We start from the raw sequence: 23,581 nt of genomic DNA, 5'->3' as shown, positions 1-23,581 counted from the left end.
AGCTGTCATGCATTACATCTGGTTTAGTTTGCGACATGGAGATGAAATATACGGCACTGCAGAGGCGACATGACTAATGCAGTCACAAAATACATTGATGAAAGGATTTCTGCAGGAGAGACACAGACGGAGACAAATTAAAGGGAAAAAAACCTGAATAAATGAGTGGAGAATAACATCAAATGTAGATGCTTCCACACAGGTGCACTGCGTGGTGCAAGATGACAATTAATATCCAGTCACGCTCTGTGGCATGTATAAAAATGCTGAGCTGGCCCAGGTGAGTCTGTATCAAGATGGCGACAGGAAAAGATCAAAGTGTCTTTGGAAGAGGGTTCATTGTTGGCACACCGTCAGCAGGAACGGACCGTCCACTGTCACACAAGAGTGATGTCACAATGAGGCTGCACTGCGTAAACCCCTCATCACAAAGATGAACGCACATTTGAGAGTTCAGAGACACTGATCTACAGAAATGTGATGAAAGGTATGTGGTCAGATGAGGCGTCCTTCACCTTATACTGGAGGAGAGGGCAAGTGCATGTGTGGTGAACACCAAGAGGACGGTACAGGCCTGAATGCTGGACCCTTAGAGGGAGGGGCTTTGTCGCTCTGTTAGGCTGTGGGGGGCATTTTTCAGGCTGTGTTTTGGGTCCACTTAGTGGGAAGGGTCACTGCAAAATCATACAACGCTGGTCTGAGTGATCACCTTTACCCTATGATGAAACATGTCCATCGTGATGGGAGTGGTCTCTTCCAGGATGACGGTGCCCCCCATCCACAGGGCAACAGGGTTCCCTGAACAGTTTGATGAGGATAAAAAATGATGCTACGGCCTAAGCAGTCACCAGATCTCAACCCAGTTGCACATGTATATGTTTCCAAATCAGGAAATATCTTTTGGAAGAATACTCTTCATCCCTCCAGTAGAGTTGAAGCTGTTTTGGCGTCACGTGGTGGCCCAACACCTTACTAAGACAGTCTGTATGTTTATTTAAAAGGTGCAGAAATAATAGTTTGAAAAGGAGACACTTTGGCTTTAGCAGCAGTGGGCTATAGTTTGACCAACAACTGCTATTTCTCTCAATATCTACCCCAGTTTCTGGTTAGCTAGCAGGCAAGATAACATTAGTTTTTTAGCTAACAAGTCTTTGCTCAACTCTTGTTTGGAGGTTGAAGAATAGGGCTCAACAATTAATCAAAATCTCAATTTGGCCTATTGCAGTTCAAATCACAGGAAGTTTAGTATTTGTTAAAGGTGAAATATCTGTCAAAATGCCATTTTAAATTAAGTATTGTCGTGCTGCAGAGATGTCCTGGCCTACACATCATATTCTATAGACTTAAGAAAACATCTTTGTTATGTACAGATCCCAGAAAATTCCCTTAAATATTTATGTAATTAATTTTTTTTTTTTATTGTTTAGCCCTGTTTGAGAATAGGTGCATTAAAACAAGTTTTTGCCTGCTAGCTAATAGGTGCAAAACTTCACCCCACTGTTGATGATGACATAAATAACATTCATTTCATTCATTCATTTTGTGATAGTTCTCTGATAAAAATGACTAAATTCGCAGCTTTTTTGTTGATTTGTTTGTTTTTTTTAAAAACTTGTTTCACTTTTGACCAAGCTAGGTTAAGCAGTTTCACCTTGCTTCTGGTCTGGTCTAGATGAAACTGATATCCATCTTCTCTCCGTCTATACAGAAAACTTACAATGAGATTTCTCAAAACGTTGGACTGTTCCTTAAATATTCCCTTTGGTTGCTTGTTACACAATGAGCTAACATGTCACTTACAAAATGTTAGCCCACTAACAACGAAAGTCTGGTTTGGGGGCTGAGAAATCACCTCAAAAAGCACTTTGTACACAACGAGTGCACTAACATTAGCTCGTTGCTGTTCAGGAGAGCATCATCAGTCAACCTGAGTTTGGAAAAGTTGGCGGAGGCTCCGGATGATTCAACCTCGACCAAGCCGTTTGACGGCAGACCTGAGAGCCTGGATAGACAGTCATCCACCGAGGGGCAACCTCCTCCCAAACCCCCCCACACATACTACAACAAACACCGCTACCCTAGAGAAGGAGAGGTCAGGAGCACAGGTGAGACGACACAGAGGAATGCAGGGAGCATGTGAATTCATCTGTGTGGATGTTTGGTCTCAGGTTCAAGTTACTTTATTTGCAGTGGACAAGTCATCCTCACATTTTAGAAACAACACAGACAATCAGTCCCTCCAGGATTTCACAGGCCTTTTTTTTGATTGTTGCGTCTAATATGCCTGATTTTGTGGCAGATTTTCTAAGAGCTTTTGATAAATGTGCGGTGTTTTGGGGTGTTTTTTTGCAATGAAAATGAAATTGTGGAAATAAGTGAAAACTGCAAAGTTAGATGGGATTTTTTTAAACTTTAGAATTATACTTGAATCATTAAACAGTCCCTTCAGGATTTCTCCAGGATAATCCTACCCCTAATCATACACATTTAAACCAGCTTACCTTGATTCTTTCAGCGCTTGCCGTTGACCGGGATGCAGCAGCCTGTATCACAGTGATTTGTCTTGTCTGACGTCCTCCATGCGTTTCTGCCATTCTCTGCATCTGTTTTTGCGGCGGCAAAATGTTTGTCACTAGACAATTTCCTTTCATGTTCGACTACAACACTGCACGTTTTACTAAACAGTTTACCCCTGCTTAAGTAAAAAAGACATGGATACTGTTTTTTGTAGTCAAATGTGAGACAGTGGTATCACACCTGTCTGCTCTGACTTGTAATCAAGGAAGGGAGCTGGCTGACGTCTGACAATGTTATGCGGGAACCTGTGATGATATGTCAACTTTGCAGAAAAGTTTCAGCGATCGGTCAAAATTGCAAGTCGCGCTGAATTCCCGGGGATTTGTTGAATTTGTGTTAATAGTTGCGAATTTCTGGAGGGACTAGACAATAGACACTTACATTTTAAAAGTACTCAAGGTTCCATTCATCACTAAAATATTAAAAAGAATAAATGTTGCTTCTGTATCATCTGTGCAAATTGTTCTTCTGAGTCATAGTTGCTGGAACAAAGCTATTTTTATACCGCTTTATTCTGCACTTTGGGACTATAAACCTGTGTCTAGAAGGAAGAAGCTGATATTCACTCTGCAAAAGGGGAAAGTCATCATTTAAAATTGAGCCAGTTATCCGCCGTAACTGTCTGTTGGACTGGGGACGCTGGGTTAAGCTGTGACTCACCAATCAGCCTACTAGTTAAACAATTTGGTTCAGAGAGTTTCTGTTCTTTAAGAGGTCTGATTGTAATTTATTGCACTGCAGGTACACAGAGCCATCAAAACCAGCCCCCTTCAGTGCCTCCTCCTCCTCGTCCGAACCCGGACACCCAGGGCCCCCCCAGTGTGAACCCCCACCTAACAGACGACAGCAAAGACAAGTCAAGGAGGAGCGTCTTCAGGAAGCTTTTCACTAAGAAGTAGAGCTTTATTGATTCTCTGCAGCTGTCCTTCCTCATCACCAGCCGGTTTCCTTCATCCTGGGAAGACAAATTGTGCAGGTGACACAGCCACTGACGTTTTGGATATTAATGTTGGAATAATAAAGTAAAGTCAATAAATGGTACAATTTCCAGACATGACGCTAGAGGAGGCGTCTGATCTGAAGTAAAAGTGCTTTTTCTTTCACATGTTCACAAAAGGCCTTAAAAGTGTGTAAATTAATCTTAAGTTAATTTTTATTCTTACTCAAACGCTTTTTAGTTGTTTGTTTAGGAAGAATGCACTTATCAATTTCTAACTCTTGTAGTTATAGAGTTTGAATGCTGTTTGAATGGATGAGATGTTAAAGATCCATGTAACATCCTGACTGATCTTCAACACCGGAAAACCGCTCTCTGGTAGCAGGTTTATGGTATTATTAGTATTTCTGCTACTACCACTCAGGCCACGTCATAGATTTAGGGGGGTCTAGAGGGCATAAATACTCCTGTTGTAATGAACACTATGAAATGGGACCTAGATCAATAGAAAACATAACAAAGTGACTGTATGTTTAAATTTTAAAAAAGGTAACTCCTCCTCATGGCCGCTGCCTCCTCTTGTGTACACTGAAAATGATGTAAATGGGAAATCAGCCAACATGAACACCATAGTCAGACTGAATGATATAGTGAAACAAAATGGTGGTTCAGTCTGAATATCAGGCTACAAATTTGGAGTTAAGTAGGAACTTAACATTCAGTCTTTCACTGTAAACGGCCTCGGCTCAGAGATGATGCTCTCCAGTTTCATTTGAAGGGATTTTTATTGAGAACTGAAGTCCTGGAGCTGACAGCAGGTGAATGCCTGGGGCCGCGTCTTAACTTTGCTCTTATGTTGGCCCCACACTAAAGGATAACGGGGCAGATTCTGGGTCAGATTTGCTCCTCCTGACAATTGTAGGGGTGTTAACCAACTTGAGGCTGGTCTGAACAGGTTATCTGCCCAAATGATCCTATAGTGTGAGCGGCTTAAAGACTTGATGTTAAAGGATAATTTCAGTATTTTTAAACCTGAACCCTATTTCAACATGTCTGTGTAGAAATGACTAGTAGGTACAGAAGTACATTTACATTTCCTCATTTGGCAGACATTTTTATCCAAGATGTGAGGAACAACATACAAGCATCTACTAAGCATCAATACAGCACGAGATCTACAACTGACAATAAATACTAGAAAGAGCAGCAATAAATACTAGTAAGAGTTAATAGCACAAATGGCATTGATGGGGTAAATACTAGGGAAAGAAGTAACAAGTAAAGAAAAAAGTGCAATCAATACAGGATAATTGTAAGGGGATAGAAGAAGAAGAGCACAGGAAGTGCATGTTAGGGGTTAGAGAGGAAGTGTTCTCGGAAAAGATGAGTTTCTTAAGAGCTTCTTGGAGTTAGAGAGGGAAACCTGCTCAACGGGCCGCTTCAGTCGGTAGCTGCGAACTGGCTGCAACTTATTCCTTTGGAGCAATTGTGCCCGTCAAAGTTACGTCCACAAAAAGTGCTTCTTTTTGCCCCCGACAGGCTCAGACTGTTAAACCAGGTGTCATCATGGAAAGGATCTCTACAATGACTCCCGTTGACACCCTTTGTTTTTAACTGAAAACGCTCCAGGACAGTTCTCGCTCTGAAATCTCACGAGAGGCGAGTTGCCGCAGCAAGACGCCGGTGGAAACGAGGGAGAGGAGTTTGTTGTGTTGGAGGAAATAAAGTCGTGCTAGCAGTTCCTCTACATACACAACAAACTCCTCGTTTCCACCGGTTTGTAATAATATGTGACACTTATGCACTTGAGTCAAGAACTAGAAGGCTTTGTGTAACAAATTAATTTCGACGTCTGTCCTAATCTGTCAGTTTGATCTAAACCAGAGACAGTCTGTCGTCATGGAAGCGGCCCCAGGTCATTGTTAAAGCAACAGACAGACGTTAACTCCGATCCGCTTAATATTCTCTTAACATCACCTCGAGTGAGAATCTGCTTGTGTCTCATCTAAAACAGTTTCAAGTGACTTCATCTGAAGAGTTTTGCTCCAAAATATGATCTCCACCTTTTGAAAAGTGACACTTGCTCAAAGAAAATGATTGACGGCTAAGTCAATTCAAACAAATTTGTCCCATTTAAGAGCAGAAAAGGTTTCTGGAGACATCGCACGGCGTGAAGATGAAACATTAAACGCAGATGATGCTCCGTGTTTTAGTGACTTTGAAAGATGAACTTTGGTTCAGTGTTTTTGGAAATGAACTCCCATTTATTTATTAATGAGCACCAAATCCAAACATCTTCAGACTCATCCTCTCCTCCATTCAATCAGATCAATAAGATAATGAGTCAGATTAAGACTTTTGAGAGAAATCAGGAGTTCAGACACTTATTCAGTTTGCGAAATTAAAATCAATTTAAGTGTTTGAGTCATTCAGATGATATGACTCCAGTTTATGAGTCATAAACATCATAAACATCTGACGTCACTTCGGTTTTCTCTTGGTGTTTCTCAGATCAGACAAAGATGTATGTATGTATTACCTGATAATCACATTCATTTCATTGATTACTGTAAGATTTATGGGAGTGATAATATTATATGAAAAAATGTTTAAACTACTGAGTTTCATAGATGAACCAAACTCATTAATTTGTTTGAACCGCACTGAATGTTTTAATTAAATATTTCCACCATTTTATCGTCGACTTCCTGATCCTTTTTCTTCCCCTTAGTGGAGATCTGTGCATGTTTTGTGGCACACACTAAATTGATTTATTGATTCATTGATCCAGTATGTAACTGTGCAGAGTTTGCATCTTCTCGTCAGTGATGCTGAAGTCAAAGGTCAAGCGAAAGGGACACTGAGGCGGCTTCAGGCCTCACTGCAGAAGCTGCTGACAGATGCTCTCACCTTTTCCAGCCTACTTTATGTTACCAAGTTAACTGCCAGAGATCAAAATGGAAGTGTTGCAGCCTAAAACCTAAAACCTTAAACCTTCCTCAGTTCTGTGTCAGTTTAGTACAGGTGGTGACTGACTGAAACGTTTGTCCATCGGGACTTTCCATAGCTGCTGGGTACTGCAAACCCAGCAGCAAAAAACTACTGAATGTGAACCTTTCTGCAAAAAAGGGAAGGTTTTCTGGGGCCCCCGGATGTCGATGAGTTGTCAGCAACTCCAAAGTCCACTTTGAAGTTCACTCCAAGAGCACATTTTGCTAATAATACTTTTGTAGGTTTTAACATTTATTTGTAATGGAGTAGTTTTACATTGCTGTGTTGACACGTTTACTTAAGTAAAAGATCTGGGTACTTCTTCCAGAACTGCATGCGACCTTTAAAAGGGGGTCCTGACCCTGAGCAGCTTGAGAAGCACTTGACGAGGGTTTGTTCATTATACAGTTTTTTTGCATTTTTGCATGTTTCCTTTTCATGCCACTTTCTTCTTCTACTTCGCTACATCTCAGAGGGAAATATTGTGCTTTTTACTTCACTACATTTATCTGACAACTTCAGTTACTAGTTACTTTGCAAATTAATATTGTTACACACCAAACATAAAAGATATAATGTTTTGTTATAAATTAAACATCCCCAACAGTTTGTACAATTAATCAAGTGACTCTTTTGATGGTTGAAGTAATTTTAATGTAAAAATATTCATTGGTTCCAGCTTCTCACATGGGAAGATTTGCTGTTTTTATAATAAGGTTGAGGTTTGGACGATTGGTTGGACACAACAAGCATTGTGAAGGTGTCACTTTGGGCAGTCAATTAATGGAGAAAATAAAAAGCAAATTAAATCCATAATAAAAATAATCTTTAGTTGCAGTCAGATATTTTTACAATAATGCATGAGTAATAATAATCTAATGAAAGAATATATAATAATACAACAGGTACAGGGGACATTTTCCTGATTAAAGTACTATTTTCAACGGAGGACTTTTACTTATAACAGTGTATTTTTACAGTGTGGTATTTTACTGAACTTCAGGATCTGAATACTGTTGCATCCTCATTTCAGTTCTGTTTATATGAGACAGGTGTGAGTTCCTCCTCTCTGCCTCACGGTGTCGCTGTCGGTGCAGTAATGAGCCTCCTCTCCGCCTCTCGGGGCTCTCAGTTTGAGTCTGCGGGCTCCAGCCGGCAGATTGTCCGGTTCAAAAGTTTATTTTCAGCGCTTGACATTGATTGAACCATTAACCCTGCGGCGCCAACACAGCTAATGATTTTCCTGCTTGTTTTTCTGCTGCAGGACAGCAGGGACTCTCTCTCTCTCTCTCTCTCTCTCTCTCTCTCTGACTGCATCTCCGCTCACATTTTCCAGCTTTTTATTTCATAACCTGGGGCCATTTCTGCTTCATGAAGGCATGTTTTCATTCGATTTAGACATTCACAGATAAAGTTTAAAGACTCAAATCAATTTCACAACTTCACCGTAAACCTTGGGTGCTCGTTTAAAAACGAAGTCAGGAACTTTCACCGCTGAATATTTACAGGACAAACTAATCACAACAGAACTGAAATCAGTAGGCTATATAATAAAGATTTCAATGCGAAGATTCAAACAAAAACATGCTGAAGTTGAGCAAATGTATCTGAAGTGAGCCAACTGAGTCTTGTCACTAATAAGTTTGCCTAATTTATTTTCACTACAAAGCATAGGCTAATTGTAATTTAAAAATTACCTCAAATAAATAAGAATACACATAGAGGACTGTAAAGTGTTTAGATTAAATAAAACAAAATACAATTTATACCTCAACATATAAAGAAACTGTAAGAAATAACAATACCAGGAAACATAACTCTTTACAGCTTTAAAGCTTTATGAAAATAACGTGAGTTAGAGCCAAGAAGTCTGTTCTGATTATTAATAAATTAAAGTGTTATATCTTCACTTAAATAACATCTGCCTTCATGTTCTTTATTGTAAAGTTAAGGGGAAATTAAAGGTTTAATTTCAACTTTAATTAGGAGACTGTGAAGCTGGAATCTAACTAGCCTAGGCCTAGTGGGTGTTTTGTATTCTTTTATTTTAACTCCAGTATATAAATAACCATCAGCGTCAGTATCGACGTTATTTTTTTTGTATTCTTTTGCAGTAGTGGACATATTTTTGTCCCTCCGGGCCTCCGTCTGATTCCCGCTTCAACATTCAGCTCACGGCGACAGAAAAGAGAAAGCAGCAGGAGGTCAGAGACAAACCTGTCTGATTTGTGCTTCAGATCAAACCCAGTTAAACCAGTTTAATAACCAGTTTGATTTATCAACACAGCAATAGGCAGATGAGGATTCTTTTTAAGAAGAAAAGGAAATTATAAACTAATTTTTACTTTCAAAACAGATTCGTTTTCTGTTGAGTCAGAATATTTTCTGCAGACTGAAGCTTCAGCTGCTTTCTCCTCTCTTATTTATTTATTTAGTCTTTTTCCAACGTGTTCAGCTTTTGCAGAGGGAGGAAAGGGACTTTTTCTTTCGGTGGCAAGAAATAAAAAGACTCATGCTGTTGTGTGTTTCTTTCTCTCCTTAAATTCTTTAAAACAAATGCTTTTTATAAATTAAGCCTTTCAAAATAAAAAATCCGTTTATTGCCGCATTCAGGACACAAATGTACTTGTTCTGTGAATTTGAGGATTTTAACAACCTGACAATGAAATATTTAGCGCAATTGCACATTATGTGTTTATAAAAGCTGGTTTTGATGTTATTTAGTGTCAGTTGATTTAAATGTGGATGTTTTTAGGCAACAAAATAACTTCAATGTAAAGTTTTTTCCACCGGAATTATCTTTAATTCTTTGAAACACTACAAGGCTTTTACACTCATTTTTACAGAACCATTAATATAATGTGAGTTTTTACTATGAACATTTCACAGGTGTTTGGTCCAGTTGAATTAAATCTGCAGGATAAATTGATATCTCAAAGCCAAAACGAGACTTTAAGCCTACACGCTGAAAATTAAGTCAAGAAGTGTTACTATTTCCTTCTTTACATTTTTATGAGATCGTTTACAATGTTAATTAAGCATAATTTTAGTCTGACGACCTACTTTAACTTACCATTTGCATTCACGACAACGAAACAATTTGGCAGAAATAGGCTACAGTGATTATTGTAGTGAAATAGTGGTTAATATTATTATACAGGAGACACAGGGATTTAATCTGATTATTAGTAACTCTGTACAGTATAATAAAATGACACAATAAGCAGCTTACACACATACCGGAGGAGGAATATTATCAGGTTTTTAATTAAACAGAAGATAACTTTAAAATTGACAGCTTTTATTTACGCTTTTATTTCGCTCCTTTAGCGCTCCTCTACTGACAGTTTGACAAGTTTGTGTCTGATTCACGCCTCCAGGCAGGATATCATTATCTTCTAACATACATTTATATATTTAAATAGGCTACGTTCTTGATAGAAAAGGGTGGAATAAATGACGACATGCAAATCGGTTATGTAGCTGCAGAGTCACCTGTCAAAAGGTGAAATAATCTTTAAGTTTCCCTCGATTATAAGGAGGGGGGGAAAGTTTCTACTGTGAGTCTGTGAATTCTAATTTTGATGTTTGTATCCCTCTAAATCAAATCAAATGAAATCACCGGTCTAGCAAAGATAAAACGTTAAAATAAATCGATTAAGGTGTGAATGATCGCAGGGAGGCTGATCTTTGTGTTGGTGCGGTTCCTGTTTCTACCGCTGGGAGGCGCCCTCTGTCCTCCTCTCAGCCTCCCTCTTCATCTTCTCTCTCTGCTGTTGATCCCTCTGATTTATTTGCTCACAACTTTCCCTCCGAGCCTCAAAGCCAATAATAATAATGCTGAAGCTGTTTACATGCAGCCGGCGTGTGTTCAAACATTCAGACTCAAAGGAAATAAGGTTCTGCAGATTAACACACTCCGGCCTCCAACAATCCTTTCATCCCTGTGCAGGTTTAAGGGAACGCGGGGGTCTATTTGGGTTCTCCTTCCCCAGGTTGTTTCCTGATAAACCACTTTAAATCACCCTTAAGAACAAAAAAAAAAACACCCTTCATGAGAACATGGAGGGGGTTCAAGAAACTCCAAAGAAACCCCATAGGAACCCCTGAACATCACCCAGAACTCATCAAGGAACATAAGGAACGTATTATGAACAATACCCTGTGCAACCCCCTTACAAACCCAGGGAACCCTGCTAGAACCCCCGTAAGAACACCAGGAACTCCTTCATAACCCAACATACCCTCTTAGAAAGCCCTGGAACTTTGTTCACCCCCAAATCCCAGAAGAACCCAGGACTGGGAATAACCAGTAAACCCCTCTGGGACTCTTTAAGAACCCACTTAGCCCCCTTAAGAAATGTTAGAAGAACCCGTTTATGAAGACTATTAAAAACCAAAGGGACGGACTTAAGGACCCGAGGAATGCCTTCAGAGCTGCTGGAACCCTTTAAGAAACCACAGAGCAATCTTCAAACCCTTGGATCATCATTGAGAACCCCCCAAAACTATTTGAGGCCTACTGGAACCCCTTTAAGAATATTTTTTCTCTTTAAAAAAACCTTGGAACATCCTCAAGAGGTCTTGACCCCCTTTACAACCCTTGTTTGCAACCAGTGGAAGCTCCTCAAGAACTCAAGGAACACTTTAAGAGCAGCTAGAAGTGGAAGTGGAACTTCCTTAAGAACCCAAAAAGGGCTGCAGAAACCATTAGAGGAACCACAGGAACCGGCTTAATAACCTCCTCCTCCTTTTAAAACCCCTGGATCTGACCATAAACCCTATTAAGAGTCAGAGCCACCTAATGTACCCCTTAAGGGCTGCTGGAACCTGTTTAGGATCCACAGGAACTCATTAATAATGTTCGATTTGGTTTTAGCACAAGGAACCCTGTAAAGGCCACTGGGATCCTTAAGCCCTGGATCTGACTATAAACCTCCTAGAACCCCCTAAGGACATGGAAACATCCCCTAAAGAACCCCTGAAACTGGCTGAGAACTCATAGAACCCCCTAAAACACCATAAACTCTTGAGGAAGCCCAAATGCTTTGTCAGGTCTGACTTTCTTCACTCTTTACTGTCTTTCTTTTAATATTGATTACACACAAAAGACACGTTTCTCCCAAATAAAACATATTTCTGTGTTTCTTATTAAGTGAAGAAAAGCAGCAGATGTTCTGTAGAAGTGAAAACTTGACAGCCTGTTTCACATCTGGATCAGACATTTACGTCACGGAACCAAAACTTTTAACTTTGAGCCCTTTTAAATTCTGCGGAAGAATCAGATCTGAAAAGATCACAGCTCAATTATAACCAGTTGGTGTGAAACAGACAGGATGAATGAAGAGTCTTTGAAAGAGAAATTAAAACAGATGTTCCAATAAAATCCATAAAAACAGATTAAAATATAATTTATCTTTGCTCGTAATGATGGTTGAGATGTTAATTGTGATGGAGGTCAGAGGTCACCCTTCTGTTTCTTTCTCTCTGATTACATGTAAAAATCATCTTCCTCACAAATATATGACAAGGAATGTTTTCATGGTGATTATTACATTGTTTTTATACTTTTCAACATTCAATAAAATCTATTTTATACCAAGTGTAAACTGACACACATTTACATTTGGATACTCCATATTTTCTGCATTAAAATAAAAATGTTCAAGTCTTCTAACAAGCTTGATTAAATGTGTCGTCTTGAAGGACATCTGGAGCCGGTAAAGGTGTGACGTTTCCTTATAGATTTAAAGAACAGTGGCTCATATTGGACGGCTTTAAAATAAAAAGCAGCTGTTGAACTCCACAATATCATTTCAAGGGTCCTTATTTCTTATTTTCCTGAGGAAAATTTAAATGTTTACATTGCGCCCTATAATGCAGGGGGAAAAAATTATCTGAGTCTGGTTTGGTTTGCTTTGGTAGTTCACCAACAAACAACAAAGAGTCACAAAGAGTCAAACCCTCTGGACAGGTCACGCCTCACATTGCAGATACAAGCTTTTAAATGTGCTGTAAAATTCAGAAGAAAATGTATGGAGTCTGGTTTGGGTTGATTTCCTTGTTGACCAACAAAAGAGACAAGAAAGTCAACCTCTCGCTCTCTCTCCTTTGCACTGCCATTTTAAGCATTTACATTGTGTTTTAAAATTCAGAAGAAAATGAACTATATCTGGTCCGGTTTAACTTGAACTCTTAGTTGTTGGTTGACCAACAAAAGAGAAAAGAATGTCAACCCCTCTCTCATCCACCACACTGCAATTTAAGTATTTAATAATGTTTACTGTTCAGAATTTAGGTCTGGTTTTATTTGATATTCCAGTTGTTGGTCTGTTTTAAAATTCAAAAGAAAGACAATGGAGTCTGGTTTGTCTGGTATTTGGCTAACAAAAGAGGCAAAAGTCGACCTCTTAACCAAGGCACATACTTTAATACTGCTAATTTTAGCATTTTAAAATTCAGAAGAAAATACACTGAGTCTGGTTTGATTTGAAGTCCTGCTTGTTAGTCAAAAAGGCCCATTTTTACTTCTTTATATCCACATTTTTATTTTTCAGACAACCACAGAAGCCACTTTTCTACACTTCTCTCTGAAGAATCCACCCACTGGTTTTGTTTAAAGGTTGAATCCGAAAAAAATATTTCTAGAAATCATGAAACCTGAAACAACCTGCCTCACTTTTTTTTTCTCTTTCTGCGGCTGTATGGATGTCTTTTTCTCCTCCTCCTCCTCCTCCTCCTCCTCAGACCTCAGTTTGGATGCTGCAGTCTCGCAGCCCGACAGACACAAGCATGACTTTACCTCAACACACACACACACACACACACACACACACGCACAAACAAGCAAACACAGCAGCGACACGCACACGCAGCAGAAAACATATACGCAGAGCCTGTGAACGGTCCAAACTGCGCTCACATCCTCCTCAGCTTCTGTGAGCAAACTAACAACAACAACAAACAACCCGTATGTTTAGTTCATGGGTGACACAGAGAATTTGACAAACAAACATTCAGTTAACCTATCCCATCAAAATAAAAGCATGACACACAAAAAAACATTACTCAAAACAAAATACCACATTTTCCAGACGCAAAATGCATTCAGGACGCGATTTTATGGACCTCGTGATTTTTTTGTGTCAATTATTAAGACTTATTCTTGTTTTTAGACGTCAACCTAACAATACACTATAATATTGTCCCATAATAATAATAATAATCCCACCTTCCAATCACCAGATCACTGCACACTTACTTTTTGCATTTTTATTTTAAATATTCCCCCCTTACTTTTTATAAAACAAAAGTCAGACTGATCAAATCTCCAAAGCTACATGTGTCATTCATGTGAACATTTGGCAATAATAAAAACATGTGTTGCAATAAGTCTTTTTATAAAACCAACTTTTAGCTTAAAATCACCAAACAAACAAATCATAAAATACAAAATACGTTTCAAAAAACACAAAATGGAGGTTCAAAGAAACTGCATCTGTGCCAAACATGAATTTATTTTGCAGTTTAACTTTTGGGTTAAAACAGTTTTATTTCCCTTTCTGCCCCGACAAACCCGCAGTCAGCAGCTTTCACGTTGCGGTTCACTGAGACTTCTTTAAAAGGAGCGTTAAAAACCTCCAAAATGAAATATAATAACTTGTTTTGATGTAAATTGTTGGATTGTGATGTGTGCTCCGCCTCCATCTACCTTATTAAACACATATTATTAATATTCCCTTCACCAGCAGAGTCTGGCAGACTCGCTCAGAGCAAACGTGCAGCTCAGCCTCTGCAGAGAAAACAAACTCAGGCCTGTGGCTCGTTGTGAAGCTCAAACGGCTCCGTGCGTCCGAGCTTCAGCTGCTCCTCCTGGGTGAACGTTTCACAACACAAAGTCATTTCACCTGGAGCCAAAAATATCTTTAGTTTGTGAAACTGCAGGAAATCTTTAGTGTCTAAAGTGTCACATTTACGCACAAAAAAACTCCCCTTTGGATGGAAACACGTTGCGTTTTTCTGTCATTGTTGGAAGATTTCCAAGTGATATCCAGTCACAGGAAAATCTCAACAGTGTTACATGAACTCTGTTGGAGTTTTCTAATGTGTCTCTGAATCAGACACTCGAGTTTGCTGCTTCGGGAAACAAACGTTCACACACGATGCTGAGTTTTGATTTATCAGCGACATTTTGTTTTTCAATGTTTCTGTCCTCATATAGAGTTAAAGCTGCTCTGAGGCGCTCAGTCCGCCTTAACGGTGTTTAATTAGCTGTTGTGGATTTACAGGCTGACAGATTTGGCTTCATGTGTCTCAGATTAAACTATTTAAGGTGGACTTGCTGTGTTGAAATCGAGAGTTTATAGTGTTTCTGCTAATAATCTGCACCAGACATGAGTGGATGTTTTATGTTCATTATTTGTAGTCACTTACAGGTTGTGGTGGCAACAATACTGGTTATATCAGGAATATTAATTATTAATTCTGACATAAGTAGGCTACTAATAACAGTATTGTAGTAGGAATGTTAGCAGTAGCACTGTGTCAGCAGTATAACATTAAATGTAGTAGCAGAAGTATAGTAATATTACACTTTGTTATTATAGCAGCAGTGAAGTTTTAATTGTAGCTATTGCAGTAATAGTACCATCAGTAGTAACAGAGGCTAAATATAATAGCTTGTGTTTTCCTTTTTTGTAGTCGAGGAGAAACATCAGTCTGTGTTTATTATTTGTGGTCACGTGTTTACGGTCCTCCTGGTCACGTGGTAATAAATAACACAGCTGCTGTACAAACACTGTGTTAGCAGTTTTATCAGTTAATACTACAAATAGTATTCTTATGTTGGCTATCATTGAAAACATTATTTATGACTGTAACAGTGATAAAGGTCTAGTAATAGTTGGTGTACGGTGAGTAGTATAACAAGTAATGGTAGTAGTAGGCTACTAGTGGCAGCAGCGCTTAGTAGCCATAGCAAAGATTGTGGGAATACTGAGGTCTTTAATTCAACCCCGAACAGTTATACACCCATAATACAGTCTGTGAGTTTCCTTAGATAATTAAGTTTCACTGCCAAGAACCAGGGGAGTCCACTTTAAATATATATTGTGTCCAAATTATACTGGAATCAACCTGCAAAATAATAAATACCCACCAGATGTTAGTTTATAATAGTATTAACCCCTCAGGTTAATAAAAACCCCAAATCCCCGAAAATATTCCATTAATCACCTCAATGTGTAACCCCAAGTATTTATCATTCCAGCAGCAGTAAATGAGGCATTAGTGGTGTTTGTGGTATGAGTACTAGCAATAGTACTTACAATCAGAGAGATAGTGAAAGTATTAGAATGATTAACTAGATTACCAAAGTTGCAATATCAGACATAAAGGTTGCAACAAAAGAAGAAGTGAAATAAATCCTGTTGGTAATATGTTGGAATCATCTTTACGGGTTATCAATGTTTACTCAAATATCACTAATAATACATAAAGGCTGAAAACACATTCTGGTTTTAAATTTTAGTTTTTAAAATCTCCCCGCGTCTCCTGCGGCGGCCTGCGGCTCTCCACTCTTTCAGTCTTTTATTCATTCACTGAGTGTGTTTCAGCCCCCGGTTCAGTTTGTGTTGTCAAATTCTCCTCCAACATAAAGCCGCCGGGAGAAAACTAACAAACCCTCCTGGAAGCAGCAGACTGACATGACACCGTGTTTACGCCTCCCCTGCGCACATTTTACGCTTATTTTACGCACGGAGAATCGGCTTTGGAGATACAGCCCTTAGCCTTTCTGTGCTGTACAGTCTGTTGCGATCTGACACACAAAATCACCTCCGCGTGTCCTGACCGTGTCCGCGTGCCCTCCAGATCCCCTCTCCTCTGTTTATTTTCCCTCAGAGTCTGGATGTAAACAGTTTAGAAGACACCGAAGGGGAAAATATTTGAATCGGAGGAGTGTAAATATGAGGAGCGGCGGGGATTTGGGTGTACGCATGCACGGTGTGTGTTTTCCAGCTACGGGTTTAGTTTAGATGGGGGAGAGAATGAGAGGGGGGGGGGGGGGGGGGGGGGGGGGGGGGGGGGAGGCAGACGAGTGTTGATAGGGGTGAGTGTGTTTCCTACGCTGCAAATAGTGTTCTAGTTGGCGACTCATTTGGGCGTGTAAGACGCTTTGAAAGTCTGATTTTTTATTGAGAAAAGATCACAAAAAATACAGAATTATGTCAGAAAAATATACGTTTTTAAACATGGAATTGAATGTTGCATTCATAAAAAAAAAAATCAAGTTTGTGTTTTAAAATGAGACTAAAATGTGAGCTGGTGCACAAGTTTCAACATGAAAATGCATAAAATCAACACCCAAACTCCTAAAACTCTCAAAACAAACCATTCGCTAATAACAATAACAATTCAAATGCAATCTGTCAGATTTTGTGGTCTATTTTGATCAAATCTATGTTTTTTTAAGACTCATTAAGACATGAAAAGTCTCTTTGCTTTGGACATTTTTTGCAGCGTGCACGGCATTGGTGGATGTGTGTGTTTCCCTGTGCGTCATGATTGGCTGAAAGCGCAGAGAACGCCTTAATATTTAATACTAATGTTCCCCTGGTTGGCTGAGGACTGGAAAGGTCCAACCAATGTTTTTTACTTGCTTTAGTGGCTGTGGCTCCCTAATTAATTGCAGCTATCTGTCTCCTATCGATGTGTGTGTACGTGTATGTGTGTGTGTGTTTCCTTTTTTCTCCCCAAACCGAACATGAAATAGTTTGTTGGGCTATACTTTCTTTCTTCCTATCGTTCCCCCCTTCCTTCCTTCCCGTCCTGGTTCGCAGGCAGAGACAGGGCAGATTGAAACCCAGCTGTGTTCGTCGCTTTTGGTCGTTGCCATTTTCCCCCCTCATTGCCCGGTGATGTTGGATATGGGAGAGCGCAAAGAGGTGAAAATGATTCCTAAATCGTCATTCAGTATAAACAGTTTGGTGCCTGAGGCCGTGCAAAGCGACAACAACAACCGCCAGAACCAGCATCACCACCAGAACCAGCATCAACACCAGAACCACCACCGGCCCGCCGGCGCGGACGATGCCGAGCAGAAGGCTCCTCTCCCGGCCGCGCAGCAGGACAGCAAAGCGGACCCTAAAAGTGACTCATCGGGCCAGGAGAGCTGCCCGGACGAGAAGGAGAAGCAGGAGGAGAAAAAGGACGGGAAAGACGGGGACGGCGGCGCCGGAGGGAAGGACGGAGAGAAGAAAAGCGGCAAGTACGAAAAACCTCCTTTTAGTTACAACGCGTTGATTATGATGGCCATCAGGCAGAGCCCGGAGAAGCGGCTCACCCTCAACGGCATTTATGAATTCATCATGAAAAACTTCCCGTACTACCGGGAGAACAAGCAGGGCTGGCAGAACTCCATCCGGCACAACCTCAGCTTGAATAAATGCTTCGTCAAGGTGCCACGGCACTATGACGACCCGGGCAAGGGGAACTACTGGATGTTGGACCCAAGCAGCGACGACGTCTTCATCGGCGGCACCACCGGGAAGCTCCGGCGGCGGTCCACGACGTCTCGGGCCAAGCTGGCCTTCAAGCGGGGCGCTCGGCTGACCTCAGGCCTGACCTTCATGGACCGGGCCGGCTCCCTGTACTGGCCCATGTCTCCCTTCCTCTCCCTGCACCACCCACGGGCCAGCAGCGCCCTGGGCTACAACGGGACCTCCACGGGCTACCCGGGTCACCCCATGTCCTACAGCACCATGCTCACCCAGAACATGGGCAACAACCACTCTTCGTTCCCGTCCTCCAACGGGCTCAGCATGGACCGTCTGGTCGGCGGGGATCTCCCCTACGCGACGCACCACCTGACGGCGGCGGCCCTGGCGGCCTCTGCGGTGCCCTGTGGCCTCTCCGTGCCTTGCTCCGGTGCCACTTACTCCCTGAACCCGTGCTCGGTAAACCTGCTGGCCGGGCAGACCAGTTACTTTTTCCCCCACGTCCCGCACCCATCCATGACCACGCAGACCGGAGGCAGCGGCGGCTCCTTGCAGGCCGCCCGGGCTTCGGCCTCCAATTCCCCGCAGGCTCCGTCCTCCTCCTCGCTTTCTTGTGACTCTCTGAGGCCGGCCCTGTCGGGCTCTCTGCCGGCCTTTTCCACGGGACTTTCCGGGGGTTTGTCTGACTATTTTACGCATCAAAACCAGGGGTCGACCTCCAATCCGCTTATACACTAACACCCCAAACCTCACCCCTCCACCTTACTTCACTTCTCCATCCATCCATACCCCCCCCACCCCACCCCACCCCCCATCCGAAGGAGTGAAAACCTTAAACTGACTGGAACTGTAAGTTGAACATTTTACACTGAACATTTACATTGTAAAAAAAATTACAAAATTATTATAAACTACCTACTATAGAAAAAAGAGGAGAGACTTAAACTGCAAAACAAAAAGAGCAGCAGAGAAACAGAAAGCAGCCCTGAAGTTTCCAGGTATTTTTTAATATTATTATTATTATTATTATCGCTCCTTGTTCTTCTTCTTCTCCTGCTCCATCTTCTCCTGCAGTTTTAATTTCTGTGTACATAATGTCTGTTACTATAAGTGTCCGGGGTTTGTCTCTCTGTATAGTTCTGTCAGTCAGCGACGTGCAATGTGATCTGAGCTAAAAAACAGAGAATGATGAGAGCTGATTTTTTTCTGTTATTGTTGTTGGAGGAGGCATTACTTTTTATAGAATGTGTATTTAAAATAGTTTTGTCTAATTTTGAGATTTAAAAAAGGTAATAATAATAATAATATCTCTAATAGCCGGTTTTACCCGCATGTTTGCAGTATTATCAGGTATCATGCGGGTTAGAAAAAAAGCGGCGGAGAATGATTTTATTTTACAAATTTAAAGACTAATTTTTTTTTATTTTTTATTTTCTATACAGTGAAATGTGTTTTTAAGCGACTACGGCTCCCGCCGTTAAAGTCCTGAGGCTATTTCTCCATTCATTAATTTCCAAGTTTAAAAACTGTTAATGTACTTTATAGACCAAAGAATCGGTTTTTAGGACATTTAGAGTCAATAGATTCAGATGACAGAGGCCTGATGTTATAGGAATTAACGAGTGAATGAATGAATGAATGAGTGAATGAATGAATGAATAGTGGTGAATGATGCCTCCTTCACTGCAGAAAATGTCCATTTAAACGAGATTTTTTTTTTTTTATCGCAGTTTGCAGAACCTTTTTGTTTTTCTTAAATTTGCGAAAATTTGAATGGAGTTTGGAGGCGCTGACTTCATGTTTTTCCACAAATGTTTGTTGGAGCAGCTGGAGGGTTATTGCCTTAATCCGCCTCGTTTACATCAAATATTAATCTGCGTTGGAAACAGCATACATTTAAATCTTCATTTTATAAAACAATTCAGATTTTAAGACTGAATTTTGAGCGTAAATGTCTCGTTTGTTGAATGGATGTTTTCCGCGGTGGCAGCCTGTGATGTGCTTTCTTTGACTGTAAACGTGATCGCCGATAAAAACGGACGTTCACTCTTGTTCTTTTAATTTTTTTGTATAATTAGTAAAAGCAAGAGAAACATGTCTATTTGTAATTTGAATTTGGGGGTTTCCTTCCTTTCCAAAAGGAAGAACAATGTAAAAACCCGTTTGTTTGACAGAAGAAAAAAATGCCTCATTATCTAATACTACTTGGAATGATTGTCCTTTAATTGTCGTCTCTAAAAACAATTTTTCATGGTTGTGATACTATTGTGGTCTTATTCTTATTCCCGTGTTTGTCGCTTACAGAAGTTAAAAAAAGAGAAAAAAATGTTTTAATCATAAAAAATACAAATAAAAGAATAGGTTACATTCATAACTAACGCAAATCCTTTTGTCTTTTTTACTCCTGCCGATCGTGTTGTCACTGTTGTTACCACCAGGTACCTGAACGCAACACAAAATACATGTAGTTCTTTGTTCTTTCTTAACATTTTAGATTTTACAGTAAAATTATGCACTATTTTTTAATTTTAGCTTAAATTTGGGGATTTGTTAATGCGGTTCTGTGCTATGCAGTTTTCCAAATGTAATGTTTATATTTTAATGGTTTTAATGGGATCAAACATCAGTTAAAAATCACCAGAGATGCATTTGGAGGTCGAAGTTTCAATTCCAACAACAAAACAGCAACAAAGCTTTGAATTTTTCTGAAATGTTCCATATGAGTGTCTTCCGTTTATGTTTTTGGGAGTTTTGCTTGTAGTTGTTTACACACACAGTGAAAAATGCGCCGCAGCGCGCGTGTGCGTAAAGCTTTTACGCAGAAAGATTTACGCGCGTCTGGGTGTAAAAACTGTGTCAAATGATGCAACCAGAGGTCGCGTTCAGGCTGCTGAAGCTTGACTGACTGTGTGACATTCTTTCCTCTTGAACAGTGAAATCTGAGGCGCTGCGGCCTCCGGGTCTCACTCAGCGCTTTCCTGCGTGTTTCTGTGCAGAAATCACCCAGAACATCGTGAAATGTGCTGTTTTAACATCAGATGAGTTCATTGTGATGCTGCTGTGCTCCGGGTTGAAATGTTTTGTAATGCAGTTGTCTCATTCTGCCTCAGTTAGTTAGATTTCACCCTTTAAACTGTGCTGGAAGCAGCACAGACATTTAAACTTAAACTTACAAATTTGTCGTCATTTCTTGAAGAAAAGTCTTGTTTGAATTTGAGCGAGCTTCTCTCTCTTGTCATGTGGTATGTTTTTGTCATGTTTGCAAGTGTGTATGAAACGTATGTGTGTGTGGTTGGCTCATTATGCACAGGTCAAACAGAAACTGTTAACATTTATTTCTTATGGTTACAGTTTTCCGCCGTTTCAGAAGGTCCTTTTATTTTTGCTCGTTTCTCCAGTTCGTCATTTGCAGCGCGTACATGACGAGACTTTCTGCGTCTCCATGTCTGTTTTGTTTTAGAAGCCGCTGGTGTCGTTTTCTTATTGTTTGGTTTGAATATACAACTCAGACCTCCAACTCTGTCAGAAAAGGCTGAAATTTCTTCCTTAAACTTGCAGATTCAGATTTCTTCTTAGACAAAAGTCAGATTGTATCGCTGAATTTGAGAGTTGGTGTTTTTTTGGCTCTGCTGAGTTTGAGTCAGTTCCAGTGTGTTTTTCCTCCACTTCATCACTGTATCTGTGTTAATATCTCTTCAGCTGCTGCGATGATCCTCATCTGATTTTTTTTTTGATGCCGCTTTTGTGGGTCAGTTTATGAATCTTAAACTGTGCTGTCACTGCTACCTTTAGCTCTTCCATTCGTCATTTCTGCAGAGTGTGAAGGAGATGTTGTGTCTCCCTTTCTGTTGTAGATGATGCTGTGCTCTGCATGAGTGCTTTTAGAGGAGTTGGTTTGTCAGATGTGTTTTACAGAAGAAATGAGTCATTAAACCTGCAGACTTTTTTGTAAATAACCATTTTTAAGGCTCAGTTTGAGAGCTGCTTTTTGCTCTATTGTGTTTTCTGCTTTCAAATGTTGCTCAGTTCCTCCTCTGAATGTTTTCTGCTGCAGCTGTTTTGTTTTGTTGTTTTTTCCCGGTCCATTTCACTTTGTTTGATTTGATTTTAAACAGCAAATCTAATCTGTGTTGCGACAGTAAATAGAATTCTTTACAATCGCAGTTTTTAAAACAAAAGTTAGAACTGAAGGTTCCTTTAGCTCCGCATTGAATCTGTTTGCTGCGGGTTGTTTGGTTTCGCCTCATTACACTTTGACTGATTTGTTTTTACACATAAAATCTAAACTAGAAAACCGTTAAAATGTCTTCCTTGCAGATTTAAAGGTTGAGGCACAATTTTTTGCTCTTCGGCCTGTTTTCTCCAGTCCGTCACATTTATAAAGTGTAAACGAGCCTAGAAGCTGTTTTGATCCGGATTTGAACAGCTGTTGTGGTTTTTACAGATTCATCCTCCAAATAAACAAACACTTGAAATGAAACATTTAAAAGAGAACTACCTTTTATGTTGAATCTGACCTTCGGTTTCTGCGCAGCCTCCTTCATATCTGCATGAGACTTTAACAAGGTTTTCAGGTGTGATCATGTGAGTGTTTGTTACAGTTGGTTGGTTTAAATCTACAGGATCTCCACCAAATATCTGTGTGTTTTCTGCAGTTTTTTTGGTGTTTTGTCGTTGAGCCGCTGCGCTTCGCTGCCCCCCCGTGTTTCAGTCTGCAGGCTGCGCGCCCTCCGAGCTTCTCTTGTAGTTTGCAGAAATCCTAAAAGAATCCTAAATATTGGGAGCATTTAATTCACCTGTTCACTACCCTCTTTTAGTTCCCAGAAGGTGCTTTGTTTGTACTTATTCTCTTGCTGAATCAGAAATATTATTTTACGCACAGAAAATTAAAATGTGTTTTTCAGATGCGATGATGATGATGATGCAGGCTCTCCTCCTCACCTGAATCTCCTGCTTGTTTCTGAATAAATAAAATCAAAATTTTAGCCTGAATAATTTCCCCATGTTCCACCCTGCTGGTAAATCCGCAGGTTTCTCTCTCTGATCTCCGGAGAAGCATTTTGTTTCATTATTTTGTCTGAAAAGGTTTCGCTTCACATTAAAAGGACAGTTTTCCAGGGTTCTGATCTCTCTGTTGCTGCAGAAGCTTGTTTCTGTCTCCTCTTGGTTGTTTAGTGGAAATGTGATCCATAATTCATGTACAGGTGCGCGTTTCTGTCCGTGAAGACGTAAAAAAAATGACGGTAGCCGTCTGTGAGACAGAAACTGTCATTTTACATGACTTTTGTTTGAGTAAATGTTGGTAACATTAAAAAATCTGCGTTTCAGCTTGATGTTTTAGGTGTGAAGGATGATGGGACATTTTTCTGGAAGCTGTTTTTAGCTGCAACAAAAGGCCTGATTGTATTTTCTTCACTGCAGGTTGCTTGCTGTTTGTCTGCAGGTCAAAGGTCAAACCTGCATCCTGCTGCAAACTGGCAAACAAATGCACATTTTAACTTTTCTGATACCTTCACTGTTCCCTGCAGAAAGGTCTGTTAAATCAGACAAATTAATTTGATTGGGGTGTTTTGTATAAAAA

The 23,581-nt window shown here is 40.2% G+C and overlaps 2 protein-coding genes across 3 annotated transcripts in view; both read left to right on the top strand.

Moving 5' to 3' along the window:
• sptbn5 (spectrin, beta, non-erythrocytic 5) overlaps positions 1–6,218 on the top strand; it is a 65,431-nt gene extending 59,213 nt beyond the window's left edge. For both annotated transcript variants that reach the window (XM_038729087.1, XM_038729088.1), the window contains exons 78-79: positions 1,909–2,105; positions 3,319–6,218. In XM_038729087.1, the coding sequence (XP_038585015.1) occupies positions 1,909–2,105; positions 3,319–3,476 (355 nt within the window). In that variant the 3' untranslated portion in view covers positions 3,477–6,218. The remainder of the gene's footprint in view (positions 1–1,908; positions 2,106–3,318) is intronic.
• Positions 6,219–17,160: 10,942 nt separating this feature from the next.
• Positions 17,161–19,279, top strand: foxg1a (forkhead box G1a). Its single transcript, XM_038729086.1, has one exon. It carries the CDS (start codon positions 17,422–17,424, stop codon positions 18,736–18,738), a length of 1,317 nt encoding a protein of 438 aa, XP_038585014.1. The 5' UTR covers positions 17,161–17,421; the 3' UTR covers positions 18,739–19,279.
• Positions 19,280–23,581: the final 4,302 nt, after the last annotated feature.

This window comes from Micropterus salmoides, unplaced genomic scaffold (genome assembly GCF_014851395.1).
Source record: "Micropterus salmoides isolate LMB-PRFRI ecotype aquatic unplaced genomic scaffold, ASM1485139v1 Ms_hic_scaffold_19, whole genome shotgun sequence".
Classification (NCBI taxonomy): Eukaryota; Metazoa; Chordata; class Actinopteri; order Centrarchiformes; family Centrarchidae; genus Micropterus; species Micropterus salmoides.
This window is presented reverse-complemented; position numbering and strand designations above follow the sequence as displayed.